At 47.4% G+C, this 26,944-nt stretch overlaps 1 protein-coding gene across 5 annotated transcripts in view; it reads right to left on the minus strand.

Annotated features, from left to right (window-relative positions):
• The window catches only part of ARHGEF40 (Rho guanine nucleotide exchange factor 40), a 181,579-nt gene that overhangs the window by 76,397 nt on the left and 78,238 nt on the right, over positions 1-26,944 (minus strand). For 3 of the 5 annotated variants that reach the window (XR_010171337.1, XM_063913437.1, XM_063913435.1), the window contains exons 10-13: positions 16,854-16,981; positions 16,626-16,764; positions 8,537-8,599; positions 1,249-1,457 (exon numbers count right to left, since the gene is read on the minus strand). Coding sequence is in view for 4 of the 5 variants with exons in the window: in XM_063913437.1 (XP_063769507.1) it covers positions 1,249-1,457; positions 8,537-8,599; positions 16,626-16,764; positions 16,854-16,981 (539 nt within the window). In the remaining variant the exon portion in view is untranslated. The remainder of the gene's footprint in view (positions 1-1,248; positions 1,458-8,536; positions 8,600-16,625; positions 16,765-16,853; positions 16,982-26,944) is intronic. The other 2 variants (XM_063913439.1, XM_063913438.1) reach the window with 1 other exon arrangement.

Below are 26,944 nucleotides of genomic sequence, written 5' to 3' on the forward strand. Positions count from 1 at the left end.
TTATGTTTTTATTGGGGTATTTTTTTAGTAGTAGTACTACAGGTACCAGCGGGCACGGTTTTCCGCCGCATGCTGGTACTTGTGGTTCTCCAAGTACCAGCTTGCGGGGGAGGCTTGCTGGGACTTGTAGTACTGCTACTAAAAACAATATTCATTTTTTTACAAAACGGCTATCAGCCTCCCATCCGCAGCCCTTGGATGGGGGGGGGACAGCCTCGGGCTTCACCCCTGGTCCTTGGGTGGCTGGAGGGGGGGGACCCCTTGATTGAAGGGGTCCCCACTCCTCCAGGGTACCACGGCCAGGGGTGACTAGTTGGTTATGTAATGCCAGGGCCGCCGGGACCTATATAAAAGTGTCCCCCGGCTGTGGCAGTATGTATCTGGCTAGTGGAGCCCGGTGCTGGTTTCAGAAATACGGGGGACCCCTACGCTTTTTGTCCCCCGTATTTTTGGAACCAGGACCAGGCGCAGAGCCCGGTGCTGGTTGTTTAAATATGGGGGAACCTCTATCATTTTCCCCCCCATATTTTTGCAACCAGGATCGGCTCAAAGAGCCCGAGGCTGGTTTGGTTTAGGAGGAGGGACCCCACGCAATTTTTTATTTGATTTTAACACTGTTTTTTTTTTTTTAAAAGGTGCACAATGAAGCCCAGCACGGATCTCTCAGATCCGGCCGAGATTCATTGTATTAAAGTCGGCAGTGTTTTACAAGTCACTCACGTAAAACACTGCCTAAAAAAACGAATGACATCGACATCGGTAAAACCAAAAATGCAGAATACGGCAGCTTAGTAAATTAGTCGTACTAAATTCAAAAAGTTGCAAATTTACACTTTCGATGTCATTCGTGATTGAACTTTGACCTCAAACGGGAAAATACGAATTTTAGTAAATATACCCCATTATTGTACATGGACATGCACTTACAATGCTCAAAGAATGAAATAACAGCAAACACAAATACAGATATAATGACATTTCTTATTGTGAATTTAAATGTAGTTATACCTGTACTTTAACAAGGTATATTGTGGGTTATTGGTTAACTGTATTTGCTGTACAAAATGTATATTAATCTACATTGACCAACCAGGAATTAGCTTTGATAAACATAGTGCAAGTTAGAGCAAAACAAATGTATGATTGGTGGTTATAGGCTACTGCAAATTTTGTGAGGGTTTACGATCCAGCCATTCAAATGACAATTAGGACAAATATCTATAGTGTCATCTATTAGGAATTGCTCACCTTCTTCCCTCTGGTCTTGGAATTCCTCCCCAAGGAGCATCTGGCCCTCTTCCATCACCTCTACTAAGAACATGACCTCTGGGTGGACTGCAGGTACGATCCGCTAGTTCCCGACTACTAACTTCTAGACCACGGATCCTAACGCCAACCTCTAACCTGCGACCTTCTGGCTCCACACCTGGCACACGGCACTCCTCTAACTTTCGTGTCTGCAGAAAGCACATAATGTGGTTAGTGCTAAATATTCTCTCAGCAGCCACGTCATGGTTACTGTCATCTTGTGCAAGACTTGAACTGACCATTAAATTTACCCTAAAATGTTTTTAGGACCAAAGGATATAAAATAAACCGTAACCAAACAATTTGTATGTATAAATGTGAAAAATGGAAAAAGTATAGTAATAAAAATAAGTTCAAGTAGATAACTAGGTGCTTCCCTCTCCAAGTGACGTGGCTGTGAGAGAGATAAGGTGGGGAAGTTACCCATAGCAACCATATACTTCTAGCTATCTAGATGCCTCCTCCAAGTGACGTGGCTGTGGGAGAGATAAGCTGGGTTAGTTACCCATAGCAACCATATACTTCTAGCTAACTAGGTGCCTCCTCCAAGTGACGTGGCTGTGGGAGAGATAAGCTGGAGAAGTTACCCATAGCAACCATATACGTCTAGCTAACTAGGTGCTTCCCTCTCCAAGTGATGTGGCTGTGAGAGAGATAAGGTGGGGAAGTTACCCATAGCAACCATATACTTCTAGCTAACTAGGTGCTACCTTCTCCAATTGATAAGGTGGGGAAGTTACCCATAGCAACCATATGTTTCCAGTTAACTATGTGCTTCCCTCTTCAAGTGACATGGCTGTGGGAGAGATAAGGTGGGTAAGTTACCCATAGCAAGCATATGTTTCTAGCTATCATTTAAATAGCACTGTCTATAAAACGACAGAAGCTGATTTGGTTGCTATGGGCAACTTCTCCAATTTATCTCTTTTTTTTTCTTTCTTTCTTTCTTGATACATCTCCCACATGTGAGAGTAAAGAAAACACAGTGACAATAAATACTATTTATTAATGATCAATGTAATAATAAGATTTTACTTACCGGTAAATATATTTCTCGTAGTCCGTAGTGGATGCTGGGGACTCCGTAAGGACCATGGGGAATAGACGGGCTCCGCAGGAGACAGGGCACTCTAAGAAAGAATTAGGACTACTGGTGTGCACTGGCTCCTCCCTCTATGTCCCTCCTCCAGACCTCAGTTAAGGAAACTGTGCCCGGAAGAGCTGACAGTACAAGGAAAGGATTTTGGAATCCAGGGTAAGACTCATACCAGCCACACCAATCACACCGTATAACTTGTGATAACTTACCCAGTTAACAGTATGAACAACAACAGAGCATCAGACAACCTGACGCAAACATAACATAACCCTTAGTTAAGCAATAACTATATACAAGTATTGCAGAAGAAGTCCGCACTTGGGACGGGCGCCCAGCATCCACTACGGACTACGAGAAATAGATTTACCGGTAAGTAAAATCTTATTTTCTCTAACGTCCTAGTGGATGCTGGGGACTCCGTAAGGACCATGGGGATTATACCAAAGCTCCCAAACGGGCGGGAGAGTGCGGATGACTCTGCAGCACCGAATGAGCAAACACAAGGTCCTCCTCAGCCAGGGTATCAAACTTGTAGAATTTTGCAAACGTGTTTGAACCCGACCAAGTAGCTGCTCGGCAAAGCTGTAATGCCGAGACCCCTCGGGCAGCCGCCCAAGAAGAGCCCACCTTCCTTGTGGAATGGGCTTTTACAGATTTTGGATGCGGCAATCCAGCCGCAGAATGAGCCTGCTGAATCGTGTTACAGATCCAGCGAGCAATAGTTTGCTTTGAAGCAGGAGCGCCGTTCTGGCTACATAAATCTTCAAAGCCCTGACTACATCTAGTAACTTGGAATCCTCCAAGTCACGAGTAGCCGCAGGCACCACAATAGGTTGGTTCAAATGAAAAGATGACACCACCTTCGGGAGAAATTGCGGATGAGTCCGTAATTCTGCCCTGTCCATATGGAAAACCAGATAGGGGCTTTTACATGACAAAGCCGCCAATTCTGACACACGCCTAGCCGAAGCTAAGGCCAATAGCATGACCACTTTCCACGTGGGATACTTTAACTCCACGGTCTTAAGTGGCTCAAACCAGTGAGATTTCAGGAAACTCAACACCACGTTAAGATCCCAAGGTGCCACTGGTGGCACAAAAGGGGGCCGAATATGCAGCACTCCCTTTACAAACGTCTGAACCTCAGGAAGAGAAGCCAGATCCTTTTGAAAGAAAATGGATAGGGCCGAAATCTGGACCTTTATGGACCCTAATTTTAAGCCCATAGTCACTCCCGACTGCAGGAAATGAAGGAACCGGCCCAGGTGGAATTCCTCTGTAGGGGCCTTCCTGGCCTCACACCAAACAACATATTTTCGCCATATACGGTGATAATGTTTTGCTGTCACGTCCTTCCTAGCCTTTATCAGCGTAGGAATAACTTCATCCGGAATGCCTTTTTCCGCTAGGATCCGGCGTTCAACCGCCATGCCGTCAAACGCAGCCGCGGTAAGTCTTGGAACAGACAGGGCCCCTGTTGCAACAGATCCTGTCTGAGAGGCAGAGGCCATGGGTCCTCTGTGAGCATTTCTTGCAGTTCCGGGTACCAAGTCCTTCTTGGCCAATCCGGAACAATGAGTATTGTTCTCACTCCTCTTTTTCTTACGATTCTCAGCACCTTGGGTATGAGAGGAAGAGGAGGAAACACATAGACCGACTGGAACACCCACGGTGTTACTAGTGCGTCCACAGCTATCGCCTGAGGGTCTCTTGACCTGGCGCAATACTTTTGTAGCTTTTTGTTGAGGCGGGACGCCATCATGTCCACCTGTGGCAGTCCCCATCGATTTGTAATCTGTGTGAAGACTTTTTGATGAAGTCCCCACTCTCCCGGGTGGAGGTCGTGCCTGCTGAGGAAGTCTGCTTCCCAGTTGTCCACTCCCGGAATGAACACTGCTGACAGTGCTTGCACGTGATTCTCCGCCCAACGAAGAATCCTGGTGGCTTCTGCCATCGCCACCCTGCTTCTTGTGCCGCCCTGGCGGTTTACATGAGCCACTGCGGTGATGTTGTCTGATTGAATCAGCACCGGTTGGTTTCGAAGCAGAGGCTCCGCTTGACTCAGGGCGTTGTATATGGCCCTTAGTTCCAGGATATTGATGTGCAGACAAGCCTCCTGACTTGACCACAGCCCTTGGAAGTTTCTTCCCTGAGTGACTGCCCCCCACCCTCGGAGGCTTGCATCCGTGGTCACCAGGACCCAGTCCTGTATGCCGAACCTGCGGCCCTCGAGAAGGTGAGCACTCTGCAGCCACCACAGAAGAGACACCCTGGCCCTGGGGGATAGGGTGATCCGCCGATGCATCTGAAGATGCGATCCGGACCACTTGTCCAACAGATCCCACTGAAAGTTCCTCGCATGGAACCTGCCGAAGGGAATGGCTTCGTATGACGCCACCATCTTTCCCAGGACTCGCGTGCATTGATGCACCGACACCTGTTTTGGTTTTAAGAGGTCTCTGACCAGAGTCACGAGCTCCTGGGCCTTCTCCTCCGGGAGAAACACCTTCTTCTGGTCTGTGTCCAGAATCATGCCCAGGAAGGGCAGTCTCGTCGTAGGACTCAGCTGCGATTTTGGAATATTCAGAATCCAGCCGTGCTGTTGTAACACCTCCCGAGAATGTGCTACGCTGATCAGCAACTGCTCTCTGGACCTCGCCCTTATGAGGAGATCGTCCAAGTATGGGATAATTGTGACTCCTTACTTTCGCAGGAGCACCATCATTTCCGCCATTACCTTGGTAAATATTCTCGGTGCCGTGGACAGACCAAACGGCAACGTCTCGAATTGGTAATGGCAGTCCTGTACCACAAATCTGAGGTACTCCTGATGAGGTGGATAAATGGGGACATGCAGGTAAGCATCCTTTATGTCCAGAGACATCATAAAATCCTCCTCTTCCAGGCTTGCAATGACCGCTCTCAGCGATTCCATCTTGAACTTGAACCTTTTCAGGTAAATGTTCAGGGATTTTAAATTCAATATGGGTCTGACCGAACCGTCCGGTTTCGGAACCACAAACATTGTGGAATAGTAACCCCTTCCCTGTTGAGGGAGGGGAACCTGTACCACCACCTGCTGGAGATATAATTTGTGAATTGCCGCTAACACTACTTCCCTTTCTATGGGGGAAGCTGGCAGGGCCGATTTGAGGTAACGGTGAGGGGGCATCACTTCGAATTCCAGCTTGTATCCCTGAGACACAATCTGTATAGCCCAGGGATCCACCTGTGAGCGAACCCACTGGTGGCTGAAATTTCGGAGACGCGCCCCCACCGCTCCTGGCTCCACTTGTGGAGCCCCAGCGTCATGCGGTGGATTTTGTGGAAGCCGGGGAGGACTTCTGTTCCTGGGAACTAGCTGTATTGTGCAGCTTCTTTCCTCTATCCCTGCCTCTGGCAAGAAAAGACGCACCTCGGACTTTCTTGCCTCTGTGTGATCGAAAGAACTGCATTTGGTAATACGGTGCTTTCTTAGGTTGTGAGGGAATATATGGTAAAACATTTGACTTCCCAGCCGTAGCTGTGGAAACTAGGTCCGAGAGACCGTCCCCAAACAATTCCTCACCCTTATAAGGTAAAACCTCCATGTGCTTTTTTGAGTCGGCATCACCTGTCCATTGCCGAGTCCACAGGACCCTTCTGGCAGAAATTGACATTGCATTTATTATAGAGCTCAGTAGGCAAATGTCTCTCTGGGCATCCCTCATATATAGGACAGAGTCTTTTATATGCCCCAGGGTCAGTAATATAGTATCCTTGTCCAAGGTATCAAGTTCCTCAGACAGAGTATCTGTCCATGCTGCTACAGCACTACACATCCAGGCCGACGCAATTGCCAGCCACAGTAGGGTACCTGAATGTGTATAAACGGACTTCAGGATACCCTCCTGCTTCCTATCCTCAGGATCTTTTAGGGAGGCCGTATCCTGTGATGGCAGGGCCACATTCTTAGATAAGCGTGTCAAAGCTTTGTCTACCCTAGGGGAGGATTCCCAGCGTAACCTGTCCGTTTGCGGGAAAGGATACGCCATAAGTAACCGTTTGGAAATCTGCACTTTCCTATCAGGAGAATCCCAAGCTTTTTCACATAACTCATTTAACTCATGTGAAGGAGGAAAAGTCACTTCTTGCCTTTTTTCCCCAAACATTTAAACCCTCTTGTCAGGGACCGGATTTACCTCTGAAATGTGCAATACATCCTTCATTGCTATAATCATGTAGCGGATGGCTTTAGCCATTTTAGGCTGCAACTTTGCATCATCGCCATCGACACTGGAGTCAGAATCCGTGTCGATATCTGTGTCAACAATCTGGGATAGTGGGTGCTTCTGAGACCCTGACGGCCTCTGCGCTGTAGGATCAGGCATGGGTTGAGACCCTGACTGTCCCAAGGCTTCAGCTTTATTCAACCTTTTATGCAAGGAGTTTACATTATCATTTAACACCTTCCACATATCCATCCAATCAGGTGTCGGCGGCGACCCCACATTCATCTGCACCTGCTCTGCTTCCACATAGCCTTCCTCGTCAAACATGTCGACACAATCGTACCGACACACCACACACACAGGGGATGCTCTATTTGAGGACAGAACCCCCACAAGGCCTTTTGGAGAGACAGAGAGAGAGTATGCCAGCACACACCCCAGCGCTATATAACCCAGGAATTACACAGTAACTTAGTGTTTACCCAGTAGCTGCTGTATTAGTGATTTTGCGCTAAATTTATGTGCCCCCCCCCTCTCTTTTTACCCTCTTTCTACCGTGATTCTGCAGGGGAGAGCCTGGGGAGCTTCCTCTCAGCGGAGCTGTGGAGAGAAAATGGCGCTGGTGAGTGCTGAGGAAGAAGCCCCGCCCCCTCAGCGGCGGGCTTCTGTCCCGCGATTTGGTGTAAAATAATGGTGGGGGCTCATGCATATATACAGTGCCCAGCTGTATATGCTCTATTTTGCCAGGAGGTACTCAATTGCTGCCCAGGGTGCCCCCCCCCCCCCTGCGCCCTGCACCCTACAGTGACCGGAGTGTGCGGGTTTAATGTGGGAGCAATGGCGCACAGCTGCAGTGCTGTGCGCTACCTCATATGGAGACAGGAGTCTTCTGCCGCCGATTTTGAAGTCTTCTTGCTTCTCTCGCCGGCTTCTGTCTTCTGGCTCTGCGCAGGGGACGGCGGCGCGGCTCCGGGATCGGACGACCAAGGGTGAGTTCCTGTGTTCGATCCCTCTGGAGCTAATGGTGTCCAGTAGCCTAAGAAGCACGACCTATCCGCAGTTAGTAGGTTTGCTTCTCTCCCCTCAGTCCCACGTAGCAGAGAGTCTGTTGCCAGCAGATCTCTCTGAAAATAAAAAATCCTAACAAAATACTTTCTTATTAGCAAGCTCAGGAGAGCTCACTAAAGTGCACCCAGCTCTGACCGGGCACAGATTCTAACTGAGGTCTGGAGGAGGGACATAGAGGGAGGAGCCAGTGCACACCAGTAGTCCTAATTCTTTCTTAGAGTGCCCTGTCTCCTGCGGAGCCCGTCTATTCCCCATGGTCCTTACGGAGTCCCCAGCATCCACTAGGACGTTAGAGAAATATTTATATAAGCAAATGTTAAATACTATGGAGGGGATGTTTCAAACCTTAGACAGAGATTAAGTGGAAGAAATGTTTAAAGTAACCAAACAGCTGCTTACTGACATTTCTCTAGAACAGTCTGGCTGGTTGCTATGGGCAATATCTCCACTTTATCTCTTTCTTAGGTCTCTAAAGGGCCCCATACACTAGAACGATATGTCTGAGGCTGAAGTCGGAGGCGATTTCCCTTGAACTCTCCCGGGAGCTTCCCGGGAGTGGTTCCATACGATTCCATGCTATTTGGTACATTTTGCATGCAATATATAGTGTGCGATCCCAGCCATGCCTGCGGGAACTAACATATCACGAGTGCAGCACTAACGATCTAGGGGAGCCGATCCGACCCTCACGGGAATGCTCATCAGATCGGATTGGATCGGAAACACCTCCAAAATGCACGATTTCACCCGATATATCGGCCCAAATGCCCTAAATTGTCTGAAATCGGGCATTATCGTTCTAGTGTATGGGGCCCTTTAGGTCCCCTGTGCCCTATACTTTGCAGATTACCTCCCCATGGATCTCTGTTCCCTTATTTCCATGCCTCGGTGCATCCAGCAGACTCTGAGAATCCTACAAAATATACATGAAATACTCTCACAAGACAGAACCTGGAATATCAGCCACGTTATCCTGTATATTGTTATCCTGTATATCCTGTATATATTATTGTTGTTCGCTCACTAGCAGTTTTTAGCAGCCGTGCAAACGCTATGCCGCCTCCCACTGGGAGTGTATTTTAGCTTAGCAGAAGTGCGAACGAAGGGCTCGCAGGACGGCTACAAAATAATTTTGTGCAGTTTCAGAGTAGCTTCAAACCTACTCAGCGCTTGCGATCACTTCAGACTATTCAGTTCCTGTTTTGACGTCACGAACACGCCTTGCGTTCGCCCAGCCACGCCTGCGTTTTTCCTGACACGCCTGCGTTTTTCCGAACACTCCCTGAAAATGGTCAGTTGACACCCAGAAACGCCCATTTCCTGTCAATCACTCTGCGGCCAGCAGTGCGACTGAAAAGCTTTGCTAGACTTTGTGTTAAACTAAATAGTTTGTTGTAATAGTACGCCGCACGTGCGCACTGCGCTGCATACGCATGCGCAGAAGTGCCATTTTTTTGCTTGATCGCTGCGCAGCGAACGAAAGCAGATATCGATCAACTTGGAATGACCCCCAATGTACGCCAATACTGATTCAGGCAGTGAGTGTGGCCGTAGATGGATGGCTCGCATTAGGCTATAATGGAGACAAAAGGGCAACAATCCTCTTTACCCTACAAAGTGTCTAATACAATTAATGATTCACTAAAAATAATTTCTAACAACAATATATAACACAATGCTATTTTATCTACCTGTGTCTGAAATATATCTAAACTTTGGGCTTAAATTAGAGATGGACACAATGGGGTTAATATACTAAAATTCGTGTTGCAGCCGATTTCAGCCGAGATCAATTTCGGCTGACATCGGCCGTTTCAGATTGCAACTTTGTTGGGAAAAAAACACGGTTATTTACTAAACTACCATGGGGGGTAATTCCAAGTTGATCGCAGCAGGAAATTTTTTAACAGTTGGGCAAAACCATGTGCACTGCAGGGGGGGGGAGGGGGGGGGCAGATATAACATTTGCAGAGAGAGTTAGATTTGGGTGGGTTATTTTGTTTCTGCAGGGTAAATACTGGCTGCTTTATTTTTACACTGCAATTTAGATTGCAGATTGAACACACTACACCCAAATCTATCTCTCTCTGCACATGTTAAATCTGCCTCCCCTGCAGTGCACATGGTTTTGCCCAACTGCTAATAGAATTCCTGCTGCGATCAACTTGGAATTACCCCCCCATGTTTTTTCAATTTAAGTTCACCGATGTCTATGTAATTTGTATTGTCAGGCAGTGTTTTACGGGAGAGATTAGTAAAACACTGCCGGACAATGAAGGCCGTCCGGATCACTGAGATCTGTGCAGGGCTTCAATGTTTAAAGTATTTAAATAGTTAAAAATGTAAAAAAAAAAAATTGCGTGGGGTTCCCCCTCCTAATCATAACCAGCCCTGGGCGCTTTGAGCTGGAAATTGCGGAGGGGTTCCAAGTATTTTAAAACCAACACTGGGCTCTTGGACTGGTCCTGGTTCCAAAAATACTGGGGAAACGACGTAGGGGTTCCCCGTATTTTTTAAGCCAGTACCGGGCTCCACTAGTCAAGGAGATAATGTCACAGCCGGGTGACACATTTATACAGGTCCCTGTGGCCATGGCATTACCACCCCATGCCGGGGTTCCCTGGGGGAGTGGGGACCCCCCTAAGAGAAGGGGCCCACCCCCCTCCAGGCACCAAAGGGCCAGGGATGAGGCACGGGGCTATGGCCACTACCCTTGGGCTCTGGGTAGCGACTTCATAGCTTTAGTGTAAAAAGAGAAATAACTATTGTCTTTTTGCTGTGGTACTACTCCCCCGCATGCTGGTACCTGGAGAACCACAAGTAATAAAGCAGCCAGTATTTACCCTGCACAGAAACAAAATAACCCACCCAAATCTAAGTCTCTCTGCACATGTTGTTATAACTGCCCCATCTGCAGTACACATGGTTTTGCCCATTAGAGAACAAATTTGCTGCTGCGATCAGGTCTGAATTAGGCCCATAGAGTACACAATCAGATCTTAAAAGTCTCCAGTGGGTGTATTAATACAAATCCTGATGTCCGGGACATTTGCATATTTTTGCACAACCGCTGCATCCTAAATAGCAGCTGTGAAAGCATCTGCGTACATCTCTGAATCAGGCCTTTTATCCCAGTAGCAGCTATAATAATGTATTATGTCAGGACTATAGATAGCATTGCCCATGCAGTGTAAGGGCCAGTTTCTCAGACATATGGGGGAACGCCCAGCACCGGGCTAGTCCGCCCCGCATGTCTGGCCCTACCCCCCTGAAAGGGTGCAAAAGCATCGCACACCGGCGATGCTTTTGCACCTGCTGAATAGCTCCCTGCCAGCGCAGCTCCTGCGCACTGGCAGGCCGCTACTCGCTGTGTCCTATTCGCCACACGCAGATGCCGCGGCCCACCCCCGCAACGGTCCGGACTCGCCTCCATTGTCAGGACAACCCTGCCAACGGCTTTCTCGTTGGCACGCCCCCTCCCGCCCCGCGTCTCACTGGGCTCCTGGGATGCGCACTCCCCCCAAAAAAATCATACTGCGATCGCTGCCGCTGCATCCAGTCTGAATTAGCCCCTAAGGCACAACTCTTTGGGCACTTCCAGCTTCCAGCTGCTGATGTGAACGAGTATTAAGCCAACTGCATCAACTGGCTGCCTACAGTATATTGTATCTACTGCTGGGAATGGTTTAAAAATGAAACTATATCCAAAAGTAGCTTTGTTGCTTTTTGTAACACAGAAAGTTTCCATGTTAATACAGACACAAACATTCAATGTGTTGTTTCTGCTTAATAGAAATGTATTTGCATGGAATGAAAAAATAAATCTATTTCCCTTAAGTGTTGGTAACAATACCTGATGTTTTCTGTTCTCTCTATTCATGTAATTCACACTGCTGTTACACAATGCATTGACACTAGATCATCAATCTGTAAATCATGTAATTGTTCTCCCTGTGCAGCTATGATGTACATCCAATACCACTGTGGGGTGCATGAGTTTGAAACCAGAGGGGTATATTTGTGCAGCCTGACATATAGCTCCAGCACACTGCATGACTGGGAACAACCACAGTAATAAAACGTCATACAACAAAGTAAATGAAATACTGCACACATTACTAAATTTACATACACTGTGAGTTGTTATGGTGAGTGCAGAACCTCTGTGATATTTAATATAATATTATATATATATATATATATATATATATATATATATATATATATGAGTTAAAGTGGTCCTGGAGAGGTGTTGGTACTCATTTACCCGAACACCAACCCCCAACCCCCCCCCCCCCCCCACCACCACCACACACACACACGCACATTAAGCGTAGCTAGGGCCAGTGCTAGAGTCTTCTGTACCCCCCTGCAAACTGTAAATTAGTATCCTAAATACCATACTTTATAAAGGGACATTGACATTGACCCGTTCGCTCGCTGCTTTTTGTCGCAGCCAAGCAAACGGGTCCCTACTGCGCATGCGCCAGCGCCGTAGCGCGCCGGCGCATGCCAGGCGGCCGAAGGCTGTGATCGCCTCTGCCTGATTGACAGGCAGAGGCAATCGTTGGGCGTAACAGCTGTGTTTGGCTGCCGTTTCGTGAGAGTGGACTGGCCAACGCAGGCGTGGCCGGACCAAACGGGGGACGGGCCGCAGCAGCTGCGTGGCCGGGGAGCGATGAGTAGCTCCGGGCCAGCACGCTAAAGCTGCGCTGGCCGGGAGCTACTCTTGAAGTGCAAAGGCATCGCCTTTGCACTTCTGCGTGGGGGCTGGCACTGACATGTGGGGCTGACTAGCCCTGTGCTGGGCATCCCCCCTACGATCAACTCGGATTGATGCCCATTGATCTCACAAAGAAGTAGCGTGGTCACATTGCACCACACAGGGGCACAATCTTATTCACATTATACCACATAGTAATGCCCCTTATTCTGGTTATGTCACTTAGTAGTGCCCTTTATTCACATTGCACTCCACCATGATACCCTCTATACATGTTATGCCACACAGTAATGCTCCTTATATACAGTGCCCACAATAGTGCCTGTTATACACAATTCCCACAATAGTAGAGCTCCCTACACATAATCACCACAGTAGTGCTGCTTATATACATATTGCCCACAGTAGTGACCCTTATACACAGCTTCCCCACTCTCGTCCCTCCAGTTCCCTCTCATCTTGTCTTCAAGATGCACAGAGCCTGCTCCTCTTCACTTCAGCAGCGGTGACAACATGACATAACATACGCCGTGCTATAAAATGAAATCACTTGGACCTGAGGATGAGATGAATGCTGTCCAACAGACACAGCATGTGTGAGTACCAGGAGGGGTGGGCTGTAAATGGAAGAGGACCATGGAGCCACCAGGACCTAAGTAAGAAGGAGGTGACTGCAACTCATCAGTAACACTAGCACCGCCTGTATCATCTATTGATGTAGATGATGGGGCAGGTATTTCTGTTAGAATTACTGTACAGGACAATGGAGGAGGTGGAACTAGTTCCCCCCACCATTACAGGTGGTGGAACTTAGTTCCACCTCGTTCCCCCCACTTTAACCCCTGTATATATATATATATATATATATATTAGTATATATATAAAAATCAGTTCTTCCTGGTACACTTGCACACAGTTTTTGAAGGAACTAGGTGGATGTAGGCTTGCTCAAAACCTTCTGTCTCTTCATGTAATCCCAGACAGGCTCGATGATGTTTAGATCAGGGCTCTGTGGGGGCCATATCATCACTTCAAGGACTCCTTGTTCTTCTCTACGCTGATTGGCTCCAAATTTATTCTGCAGCAGGACCACAAACACTGCTAATTAGGATGGCCAATCCCGGGCCATTTTTTCAATCCCGGGAATCAGGTTTGCCAAAATGTTCAATCCCGGGATACCCGGGATTGGCTGCATTTCATACCCCTTTCACATCGCAAAAATAACCCAGTATGGGTTAGTGTGCAATGCGAAAGGGGCCTTGGAGAATTCCCGGGCCGTCTGACCCGGTAATTCAACCCAGGTAATAAGAAGGGTTATTCCTGGGTTGAATACCGGATCAGTGACAGCGTAAACAGATGCCCGAGTCGATGTGACCCATTTACTACATAGGGAGAGGCGGCGTGGTGATGAGCTCATCTCCCAGCACCGTCTCCACCCCCACTACCGGCTCCGTCCCCTGCCGCTATGGCAACCGACCCGACATATTGCCTGGTTGGGAAGCCAGCTCCCGGGAAGGACCCGTTCCAATTCCCGGGTAGGATTCGGCATTGGAGATGTGAAAGGGTATCAGTGTCCCCCTTCCTCCCGCCCAGGTCAGATAAATCATAACAATCTCACCGGGTGGGTGGGAGGGACACTTCCATAACGTTCTGGCGGCTGGGCGGGCAGTGCGGAGGTGAGGTCCTGCGGCTGCGCATCGTGATGTAAAGTCAGAGGTCACGCTGCGCAGCCGCCGGATCTCACCACCAGAGCCGGGGGGAGGTGAGCAGAGGGAGCCGGGCAGCGTTTGAGCATCCTGAGGATGCTCAACGCTGCTCGACATATCCAAAAATAGGTTGCTGGCTAATCCCGAAATCCCCAGGGCTAAATCCCAGCCAATTTTAGGCCGGCTTCCCGCCGATTTTCAGGATTGGCCACCCCACATGTCAGTCCCCCCCCCCAAATACAAAAGCATCGCACTGCAGCGGTGCTTTTGTATTTGCGGAGTAACTCCCGGCCAGCGCAGCTCCTGCGGCTGGCCGGGAGTTGATCGTCGCTGCCACTGGCCGCAGCGGCTGCGCCACGCCTGCGTTGGCCGGACGGCGCCCCCTAAACCGCGGCTTAACGCCGCCGTCCAGCCCCCTCCCACCCTGCGACCGCCTCTGCCTGTCAATCAAGCAGATGCAATCGCTACTGAACGATGGCCTTCGGCCGTCCGGCATGCGCCGGCGCACTGCGGCGCCGGCGCATGCGCAATTCTGACCCGATCACTGTGCTGTGATAAACTCGGAATGACCCCCAGTCTTCAGCGTCCTGGAAGTTATGATATGGCCCCCACAGAGCCCAATATGTTTGGAACAACCTTCCTGCCGAGTTCCTTCAAATACTATGTGCAAGTGTACCTAGAAGAATTGATGCAGTTTTGAAGGTGAAGGGTGATTCGATTTAGATTTATCTTCTGTTGGATTTTGATAATTGATAAAAAGTAAACTATTAACACTTTTATTTTTGAAAGCATTCTCACTTTGCTGCATTTTTCCACACTTGCTTAAACCTTTTGCACAGCACTGTATATATAATATATATATAAAATTAATTGGGTCTATCTGTTTGTCCAGTTATGCATTCAGACACCCCTGCACCGACTGGGATTAAACTAATGTGAGGTGGTCCAGTTGGTTCCTGGCCAAGTTCTAGGGGGTTTAGGGTCCCGGTCGGACCTCCCGTTGGTGTATGCTGGGCAGAAATTTGACCTAGTGACCCTGGTCTGAGCCTTCCACTGGATGGATTTGGATGAAAACTTCACACATTGGGTCCAAGAAGACATACTAAAGGGATGAGGTCCTGTTCGGACCTCCCGTTGGTGTACGCCAGACAGAACTCTGACACTGGTTGGATTTGGATGAAAACTTGAATGAACTGTAATAACTGACAGAAATAGCCATAATTCAATGACCTGAAATAAGTAATTGAAATAACCATAAATCAATCAACTAAAATAACTGACAGAACTGAAGGTGGGAAGGCAAGATTATTGTGTACACAAAATCCTTGGAACAGCAACATTGATATCAGAAGGAAATCTTTAAACCCATCTCGCAATGTAGAAGTGATTATAAAATGGAAAGGAAAGCTGGAGATTAGAGCTACTGACGACCCCCCCCCCCCCCAAATAAATTCCACTTGGCAGATACCTCATGGGTGTGTTGGAAGAGCTTATTCTTTTTAAAGTTTGACTGTTACATCCAACTCATTGATAACATAGGGATGAATGTACCCGCTATAACGTTTTCTGCTTCGCCTCTTTAACAAGGTGAAGCAGGAAGCTACATAGATAAGATGTATTATCATCTTGTCTGCCGGAGCGGGGGAGTGAAAACTCCGCCCTCCAGCGATCGTTGCTAGAGCACACAGCACCTCAGCTTAGTGTGGATGCACCGTCTCTCTCCCCCGGCCGGCGCCAATGCGCATGCGTGACATCTCAATACTCTCACAAGATCTCACGTGTAGTCTGGAGCTGACAGCGCTGTCCCTGGCTGTAGTCAGGGCAGTAAAGAGTCTGGCCAGGCCTAGGTACTTTTCAGGGTGCGTGGCCTAATCAAGAGAGGCACGGCCCTCCACATTTAGAAATATATACAGAAAAAGTACTTTAAGCGCCTTCCTGGCCACACTGCAGCCCAGCACACACTGAGGAGAAGAGCAGCGGCTGCTGCCAGGAAAGGGGGGGGGGAGGGAATTGGGCTCCAGCTGGGCCCTTCCATCAGGCCTGGACCCAAGTAAATAGTTCCTATCCCCCCCTCTCGGCACCACTGGCTGTAGAGTATGGGTAACGACACCTGCAGATGCTGAAAATAATAGCTGCAGGTATCAGAACGGTCAGACATTGCCCATAATATCGGCATGCATCTTGTAGATAGCAGCGCCGATATAAACAGGGAAGCTCCACTGATCCCACACTTCTACTCCTTCGTACATGGGGGAGAAGCGGTATCTGCACACATTAATGGCGTTGATACCGATTCTCCACCATAAGGACCTGTCATACATTTACCCATTAATAACCTGAGAATTTAAACCTTGGGCAACACCGAGTACTTCAGCTAGTAGCATATATTTATATAATTTAGTAATGTTTGCAGCATTGCCATTTACACATTCACACGTCATATGATGACACAATCTTACCTGTTTTATTACTGTGTTTGAGCTATAGAAATAAATGTTAAAACTAAATACCTCAGTCGCTGTGAGGCAGAAATCTTGTGGTGCCAGCTGTGCTTCCAACTCCTGCAACTTCTTGTTTGACAGCTGGACAAGACGATGTAGAGCCTCGTCTACCCTCTCATAAAGGTCAAAGGTTAATGGGTCATAAAGCCTGCCAAACATAGTCCAAGCAAAGTCTCTAATTAAAGTTTGTCTGACTCCACCTTCTTAAGATGAAAGTGTTTGGGTGTCTGGTATTACCTCAGATATGGTGACTTCTGTAGTTTTGCTACAAGAGTGCCTCCATCTCTCTGCAGTTTCTGAAGTCTCTCATCTGTCAGTGTTTCCCTCATGGCATCTCGGTGATGAGTAATTAACCACTGAATGTCCTACAGGTTGACAAAAGAAAGTGATCATACCTTTCAGATAAGAAATAAGTAAAATTTTGTGCAAATTGAGGGCCTAATTCAGACCTGATCTCAACAGCAAACTTTTTCTCTATTTATCTTAATTATTAACAGTTTCTTATATAGCGCTGCAAATTCCGTTGCGCTTTACAACTGGACACAATTAGATGACAAAACAGGGTAAAAACAAACAGTCATAGAGGTAGGAGGGCCCTACTCGCAAGCTTACAATCTATAATGGGCAAAACCACGGGCCTAATTCAGATCTGATCGTAGATGTGCTAAATTTAGTTTCACAGACATGCTAGGGGACGCCCAGCACAGGGCTAGTCCGCCCCACACGTCTGCCCCTACTCCCCCCCCCCTGCACAGGAACAAAAGCATTGCACATCTGCTCAGAATATACATGCAGCAGTGATATTGTTTGTATATTAGGTAATCTGCGCTGTCAATTTGTATATTATAAGCTATATTGTATTCTAGGATGAAACTTTATTGCAGCTTTGAAATAGTTGGTAACTGCTATCTTAGTGTTTGTTTTAGTTGAGTTTTATGGCATGCTCTGTAAACGAGGGTGGGATGTTAGGCCTTGATTGCAATTACTAGACACACATGGATACTTACCATTCATAAGGAAGATCCTTGGCTGAACAACAGCCGTCTGAACAGGGCTTTATTATAAGGGCTGTTTAAAAGGGCTAAGAAAATATTAAAATATAGACTTACCCAGGACTTACCAGGACGAAAACAGACGGAAACATACCACCGACAAAACAGAAAAACATCCTCCCTTCCTTTCATTCCCAAACATCTATGCATTTCAGCTTATGTATATATTTTACCAACTACAATCCTCTAAGAAAAAAATGCAACCAATTTTGTAAAAAACTATTTACATTGTGATTTACATGTAATTGTACATACCTGTTTGTCACTTTGCTCTATCATGCACAGCTAACATACAGCGTAACAACACCAGTAAATAGCCACCTGAACTTTTAACTTGAACAAGTGAAAACTTACACTCTCAGCCTAGATAACACTGGTTTCATCTCAAACTAACTATGTTCCACAAATTGATTTTCTGCATTGCTCTTCATGGAGTAGTCATAAAGACCATTGCATCATTCAGTCTCCCAGCAACTCAGCCCTCTGTACATGTTGCCCCCTCAATTCTACACTCCCCTCTTATTAGCACTCATGAGCTTTTTAATTCCCTATACTCATTGACAATAACATCTACAACCTCTCACCATAAAAAACTTTCACAAACCTCTGACACCCACATTTATCTCTCTCTTCTGCTTCTGATAGCTGGTGACATTTCACCAAATCCAAGACCCAGCCACTTGCATCGCTCACATTCACAAGATTCACAGCAACATAGAAATCCAACTAACCTCATAAACATCACATGTCTTCCATCACCCTCCAGATCACTAAAATGTGCCTTATGGAATGCACGCTCTGTTTGTAACAAATTAACATCCATCCATGACCTCTTCATATCCAACAACATCAATCTGCTGGCTATAACAGAAACCTGGCTCACACAATCTGACACAGCCTCCCCTGCAGCACTGGCACATGGTGGTCTCCACTTTACACACACCTCCAGACCCAATAACCATAAAGGAGGAGGAGTTGGACTTTTACTTTCCCAATCTTTTGCATACACTGTTCTACCACAAGTTCCATCACTCACATTTACATCATTTGAAGTACATTCCATTAGGGTTTACTCTCCTTTCTCTCTGCGTGTTGCAGCTATCTACCGCCCACCTGGGCATCCAAAACAATTTTTGGAAGATTTTTCTGCCTGGCTCCCTCACTTCCTATCCTCTGACATCTCCACCATTATCATGGGTGATTTCAATATTGCTATTGATTGTCCAAAATCTGCTGCGCATGCCTCCAAACTACTCTCTCTAACCTCCTCTCTTCGCCTCTCCTAATGGACTGACTCCTCTACTCATCAGGCGGGCCACTGCCTTGATCTAGTATTCACCAGACTATGCTCCATCTCTGAACTCACTAACACTCCTTTCCCCCTCTCAGATCACAACCTTATCACCTGCATGCTCTCCTCTGTTAATTCAAACCCTGTGTTGCTGAAGTCCTCCAATCTTCCTCAAACCCGTAAAAATATTAACACAATTACTCTTCAAGAACTTTCCACTTCCCTCCAACAACTGCTTTCACCTATTTCTGCATTCACCTCTCCTGAGATGGCTGTATCACACCTTAATGAGACTCTAGAACTAGCCCTTGATGAAGTGGCTCCAGCTACCCATCACACTCCACGTAGGCCTAGATGTCAACCATGGCACTCCAAATTAAGAAGACAACTACAAAAACTCACACGAAAACTTGAACGTCAGTGGCGTAAATCTCGGATTTCAAGTGACTTCCTCACATAAAAGACTGTCTACCATTCTTATAAAAATGCCCCGGACACTGCCAAACAAACATATTTCCAAACTCTTATCTCTGCTCAAGCCTCTAACCCCAAACGACTCTTTAATACATTTAAATCACTTCTAAATCCTCCCGCACCTACCCCACCCGCCACTATCAAGGCACAGGATCTTGCTTCCTACTTCAAGGAGAAGATTGATAAGATCCGAGATGAAATGGTATGCTCTTCGGCAGCCAGTGATCTGCTCCGTTCTTTACCTGAACCCTCTGCCACTCTTTCTTCATTTGATCCCACAAATGAAGATGAAGTATCATCACTCTTCTCATCCTGCTTCTCTACTACCTCTCCTCTTGATCCTTTACCCTCACAAATAAGTAAAGCTCTGTCTCTGGTGCTCATCCCTACCTTAACTAACATCTGTAATCTCTCTCTCTCTCTACTGGTATTTTTCCTACACTCTTCAAGCATGCAGTGATTACTCCCATTTAAAAAAAAACAAAATTCTGACCCTAATGCTCTCTCAAACTACCGCCCTATCTCTCAGCTCCCTTGTCTCTCTAAGCTACTTGAGAGACTTGCCTACACTCGACTCACACACTTTCTTAACTCATACACTTTGTTGGACCCACTTCAGTCAGGCTTCCGTTCCCAACATTCCACAGAGACGGCACTGACTAAAGTGGTTAATGATTTGGTCACTACGAAGTCTAAAGGCCACTACTCACTACTTATTCTTCTAGATCTATCTGCTGCATTTGACACTGTAGACCACTCTCTTCTCATACAGACACTACAATCCCTAGGTCTTAAAGACATAGCCCTTTCTTGGTTCCTATCGTACCTATCTAATCGCTCCTTCAGTGTTCGCTTCTCTGAATCTACCTCCAGTTCGCTACCTCTTTCAGTTGGAGTACCGCAAGGCTCAGTCTTGGGTCCTCTGCTTTTCTCTATCTATACCTCATCTCTTGGTAAACTAATCAGCTCTTTTGGTTTTCAGTATCATCTGTACGCAGATGATACTCAAATCTACCTATCCTCCCCTGACTTGTCCCTATCTGTACTGGACCGTGTCACTGAATGCCTTTCTGCCATTTCATCCTGGATGACATCTCGCCACCTCAAACTGAATATTTCAAAGACAGAGTTAATTATATTTCCACCGGCCAATAGTAGGTACCAACCTGATATCTCTATCACTGTTGAAAACTCGACTATCTACCCTACCCCACAAGCTCGCTGCCTAGGTGTCATCCTTGACTCTGATCTGTCCTTTGTTCCCCACATTCAATCTGTCTCAAGATCATGTTACATGCATCTAAAAAACATATCCAAAATACGACCATACCTTACACAAGACACTGCTAAAACTCTAATCCACGCTCTCATTATCTCCTGCATTGATTATTGCAATAGTCTCCTAACTGGTCTTCCCAAAACGAGACTCTCACCACTACAATCCATTCTGAATGCAGCGGCGAGGCTTATCTTCCTCGCTAGACGTTCATCGTCTGCAGATCCACTCTGTCAGTCCCTCCATTGGTTACCTGTACTCTACCGCATTCAATATAAAAATAAGAATTTAATCACCGGTAATTCTATTTCTCGTAGTCCGTAGTGGATGCTGGGACTCCGTAAGGACCATGGGGAATAGCGGCTCCGCAGGAGACTGGGCACAACTATAAAGAAAGCTTTAGGTCTAACTGGTGTGCACTGGCTCCTCCCACTATGACCCTCCTTCAGACTTCAGTTAGGATACTGTGCCCGGAAGAGCTGACACAAGAAGGAAGGATTTTGAATCCCGGGTAAGACTCATACCAGCCACACCAATCACACCGTATAACTCGTGATACAATACCCAGTTAACAGTATGATAACAACTGAGCCTCTCAACAGATGGCTCAACAATAACCCTTTAGTTAAGCAATAACTATATACAAGTATTGCAGACAATCCGCACTTGGGATGGGCGCCCAGCATCCACTACGGACTACGAGAAATAGAATTACCGGTGAGTAAATTCTTATTTTCTCTGACGTCCTAAGTGGATGCTGGGACTCCGTAAGGACCATGGGGATTATACCAAAGCTCCCAAACAGGCGGGAGAGTGCGGATGACTCTGCAGCACCGAATGGGCAAACTCTAGGTCCTCCTCAGCCAGGGTGTCAAACTTGTAGAATTTAGCAAACGTGTTTGACCCCGACCAAGTAGCTGCTCGGCAAAGTTGAAGAGCCGAGACCCCTCGGGCAGCCGCCCAAGAAGAGCCCACCTTCCTCGTGGAATGGGCTTTCACTGATTTAGGATGCGGCAGTCCAGCCGCAGAATGTGCAAGCTGAATCGTACTACAGATCCAGCGAGCAATAGTCTGCTTTGAAGCAGGTGCACCCAACTTGTTGGGCGCATACAGGATAAATAGCGAGTCAGTCTTTCTGACTCCAGCTGTCCTGGAAATATATATTTTCAGGGCCATGACTACGTCCAACAACTTGGAAGCCTCCAAGTCTTTTGTAGCCGCAGGCACCACAATAGGTTGGTTCAGATGAAACGCTGATACCACTTTAGGGAGAAACTGGGGACGAGTCCTCAATTCTGCCCTATCCATATGGAAAATCAGATAAGGGCTTTTACATGACAAAGCTGCCAATTCTGATACACGCCTGGCTGAAGCCAAGGCCAGCAACATGACCACTTTCCACGTGAGATATTTCAAATCCACGGTTTTCAGTGGCTCAAACCAATGTGACTTTAGGAAATCCAACACCACGTTGAGATCCCAAGGTGCCACTGGAGGCACAAAAGGGGGCTGAATATGCAGCACTCCCTTAACAAAAGTCTGAACTTCAGGTAGTGAAGCCAGTTCTTTCTGGAAGAAAATCGATAGAGCCGAAATCTGGACCTTAATGGAACCCAATTTAAGGCCCATAGTCACCCCTGACTGTAGGAAGTGCAGGAAACGGCCCAGCTGAAATTCCTCCGTTGGGGCCTTCCTGGCCTCACACCACGCAACATATTTTCGCCATATGCGGTGATAATGGTTTGCGGTTACTTCTTTCCTAGCCTTAATCAGCGTAGGAATGACTTCCTCCGGAATACCCTTTTCCTTCAGGATCCGGTGTTCAACCGCCATGCCGTCAAACGCAGCCGCGGTAAGTCTTGGAACAGACAGGGCCCCTGCAGCAGCAGGTCTTGTCTGAGCGGTAGAGGCCATGAGTCCTCTGATATAATTTCTTGAAGTTCCGGGTACCAAGCTCTTCTTGGCCAATCCGGAACAATGAGTATAGTTCGTACTCCTCTTCTCCGTATTATCCTCAGTACCTTTGGTATGAGAGGAAGAGGAGGGAACACATAAACCGACCGGTACACCCACGGTGTCACTAGAGCGTCCACAGCTATCGCCAGCGGGTCTCTTGACTTTTCTAGCTTTTTGTTTAGGCGGGACGCCATCATGTCCACCTGTGGCCTTTCCCAACGGTTTACAATCATTTGGAAGACTTCTGGATGAAGTCCCCACTCTCCCGGGTGGAGGTCGCGCCTGCTGAGGAAGTCTGCTTCCCAGTTGTCCACTCCCGGAATGAACACTGCTGACAGTGCTAACACGTGATTTTCCGCTCATCGGAGAATCCTTGTGGCTTCTGCCATCGCCGTCCTGCTTCTCGTGCCGCCCTGTCGGTTTACATGGGCGACCGCCGTGATGTTGTCTGACTGGATCAGTACCGGCTGGTTTTGAAGCAGGGGTTTTGCCTGACTTAGGGCATTGTAAATGGCCCTTAGTTCCAGAATATTTATGTGCAGGGAAGTCTCCTGACTTGACCATAGTCCTTGGAAGTTTCTTCCCTGTGTGACTGCCCCCCAGCCTCGAAGGCTGGCATCCGTGGTCACCAGGACCCAGTCCTGTATGCCGAATCTGCGGCCCTCTTGAAGATGAGCACTCTGCAGCCACCACAGCAGAGACACCCTTGTCCTTGGAGACAGGGTTATCAGACGATGCATCTGAAGATGCGATCCGGACCACTTGTCCAACAGGTCCCACTGAAAGGTTCTTGCATGAAACCTGCCGAATGGAATCGCTTCGTAGGAAGCTACCATTTTTCCCAGGATCCGCGTGCAGTGATGCACCGACACCTGTTTTGGTTTTAGGAGGCCTCTGACTAGAGATGACAGCTCCTTGGCCTTCTCCTCCGGGAGAAACACTTTTTTCTGTTCTGTGTCCAGAACCATCCCCAGGAACAGTAGACGTGTCGTAGGAACCAGCTGTGACTTTGGAATGTTTAGAATCCAGCCGTGCTGTTGTAGCACTTCCCGAGATAGTGCTACCCCGACCAACAACTGCTCTCTGGACCTCGCCTTTATCAGGAGATCGTCCAAGTACGGGATAATTAAAACTCCCTTCTTTCGAAGGAGTATTATCATTTCGGCCATTACCTTGGTAAAGACCCTCGGAGCCGTGGATAGACCGAACGGCAACGTCTGGAATTGGTAATGACAATCCTGTACCACAAATCTGAGGTACTCCTGGTGAGGATGGTAAATGGGGACATGCAGGTAAGCATCCTTGATGTCCAGTGATACCATGTAATCCCCCTCGTCCAGGCTTGCAATAACCGCCCTGAGCGATTCCATCTTGAACTTGAATTTTTTTATATATGTGTTCAAGGATTTCAAATTTAAAATGGGTCTCACCGAACCGTCCGGTTTCGGTACCACAAACATTGTGGAATAGTAACCCCTTCCTTGTTGAAGTAGGGGTACCTTTACTATCACCTGTTGTGAATACAGCTTGTGAATTGCCTGTAACACTGCCTCCCTGCCTGAGGGAGCGGTTGGCAAGGCAGATTTGAGGAAACGGCGGGGAGTAGACGTCTCGAATTCCAGCTTGTACCCCTGAGATACTATCTGAAAAATCCAGGGATCCACCCGTGAGCGAGCCCACTGATTGCTGAAATATTTGAGACGGGCCCCCACCGTACCTGGCTCCGCCTGTGGAGCCCCAGCGTCATGCTGTGGACTTAGAGGAAGCGGGGGAGGACTTTTGCTCCTGGGAACTGGCTGTATGCTGCAGCTTCTTTCCCCTACCTCTGCCTCTGGGCAGAAAGGACGCGCCTTTAACCGCTTGCCCCTATTGGGCCGAAAGGACTGTACCTGATAATACGGTGCTTTCTTTGGTTGTGAGGGAACATGGGGTAAAAATGTAGACTTCCCAGCTGTTGCTGTGGAAACGAGGTCCGAGAGACCATCCCCGAACAACTCCTCACCCTTATAAGGCAGAACTTCCATGTGTCTTTTGGAATCTGCATCTCCTGTCCACTGCCGAGTCCATAACCCTCTCCTGGCAGAAATGGACATTGCACTAATTTTGGATGCCAGCCGGCAAATATCCCTCTGTGCATCCCTCATGTATAAAAGTGCGTCTTTTATATGCTCTACGGTTAGCAATATAGTGTCCCTGTCTAGGGTATCTATATTTTCTGACAGGGAATCTGACCACGCAGCAGCAGCACTGCACATCCAGGCTGAAGCAATAGCCGGTCTCAGTATAACACCTGTGTGTGTATATATAGATTTCAGGATAGCCTCCTGCTTTCTATCAGCAGATTCCTTCAGGGCGGCCATATCCGGAGACGGTAGTGCCACCTTCTTTGACAAGCGTGTGAGCGCTTTATTCATCCTAGGGGATGTTTCCCAGCGTGACCTATCCTCTGGCGGGAAAGGGTACGCCAATAGTAACCTCTTAGAAATTACCAGCTTTTTATCAGGGGAAGCCCACGCTTCTTCACACACTTCATTTAACTCCTCAGATGGAGGAAAAGCTACTGGTAGTTTTTTCTCTCCAAACATAATACCCTTTTTTGTGGTACCGGGGGTAACATCAGAAATGTGCAACACATTTTTCATTGCCTCAATCATGTAATGTGTGGCCCTACTGGAAGTTACATTAGTCTCATCGTCGTCGACACTGGAGTCAGTATCCGTGTCGACATCTGTGTCTGCCATCTGAGGTAGCGGGCGTTTTAGAGCCCCTGATGGCTTTTGAGACGCCTGGGCAGGCACAGGCTGAGAAGCCGGCTGTCCCACATTAGGTATGTCGTCAAACCTTTTATGCAAGGAGTCGACACTGTCGCGTAATTCCTTCCACAGCACCATCCACTCAGGTGTCGACCCCGCAGGGGGTGACATCACATTTACAGGCATCTGCTCCGCCTCCACATAAGCCTCCTCATCAAACATGTCGACACAGCCGTACCGACACACCGCAAACACACAGGGAATGCTCTGACAGAGGTGTCAAAGTCAGAAAAATATCTCTATGCACACTACCATATTTGCACCTCATACAGGTCCGTGCTGCGCATGCGTACACTCTCCCGTGCATGCGCATATTCGCTGTCGCGTGCACCCGCAGGCGCACGATGTGCGCATTTACGGTAGAGTTTATGTGATCGTAGCGTGCGACTCAATCGTTACATATTTTCACTATATAATGTATTTTGTAGATCATGGTCCCTTTGATAGATTCTGAAAGTTTAGTTAATGTAGCATGTTCCTGGACAGAGAGATCCCTCTTTGTATTGTACGAAGGGTCCAACAGGGGTCATACAGTGATGTTTAGTATCCATCGGAAGAGTATTTAATTAGCAATATTCCGGTGTTGGTTTGGAGCGGATTAATCGCTCGTGCGAATAGTTATGGACATAAGAAGTTTATGTCCATTTACTATTATTTGCACTTACTTATCCATGTGGCGGGAAACCTAGTTTCCCACCCACCTGAGCAGTTGGAAATTGTCACAGCCCACCTGTATGAATCAACCTATGACCTTTTGTTATAATGCGAGGAGGAATTCCTGTGTCCAATGAACAATGAGATTGTAGGGACCATTGAATTGTATTGTGTGTGGGGCATAAATAGACAAGCCGATCACATCCAGCTCACTCTTCAACGGTTCTCATTGCTGATAATCGGGAGCTGGATGTCCAGAGGCGCATGCGATCGTTCCCCTTTGTGCGTAAGTTTTTCTCCGCAATCATATTGATCTTACTGTTATTGTGAGCCATTTCTCTCTCTCTCTCTCTTCTCCTCTTTCTCTCTTATTTTCCCTTAAAACGTAATTGTATTGTATTGTATTTCCCGTGTAGTTATCTGGTTAGTTAGTCTATGTTATATTGTAGTGTATGACTTGTATTGTATTAATTCTTTTGCAAGTATAACATTCATAATATATATATAAGGCATTGGACCCTAAGCACGGTATCTGTGTATTTCTTATAGTGTTAAGTATTCTCAGAGCGTCGGTGACGCTCGAACAGCTTTTAAGTTAATAAGGTTATACTGTGCTGCATTTACACTCTATCACTACACTAAGGTCTTACTGCATAATACACTGTTTATGGTTTAGATATAAAGGTTTAACATTGTGAGCGTCAGCGCCGCTGGTGATCTCCTCGTGGTCCCGAGCGTCCGCTACGCTATAGCGAATCATTACGTTAGTCGGCAGCCAATAGCGTGCCTGCCTGTGATCTCTTGGCCGTGAG

This window comes from Pseudophryne corroboree, chromosome 1 (assembly GCF_028390025.1).
Source record: "Pseudophryne corroboree isolate aPseCor3 chromosome 1, aPseCor3.hap2, whole genome shotgun sequence".
NCBI classification, from domain to species: Eukaryota; Metazoa; Chordata; class Amphibia; order Anura; family Myobatrachidae; genus Pseudophryne; species Pseudophryne corroboree.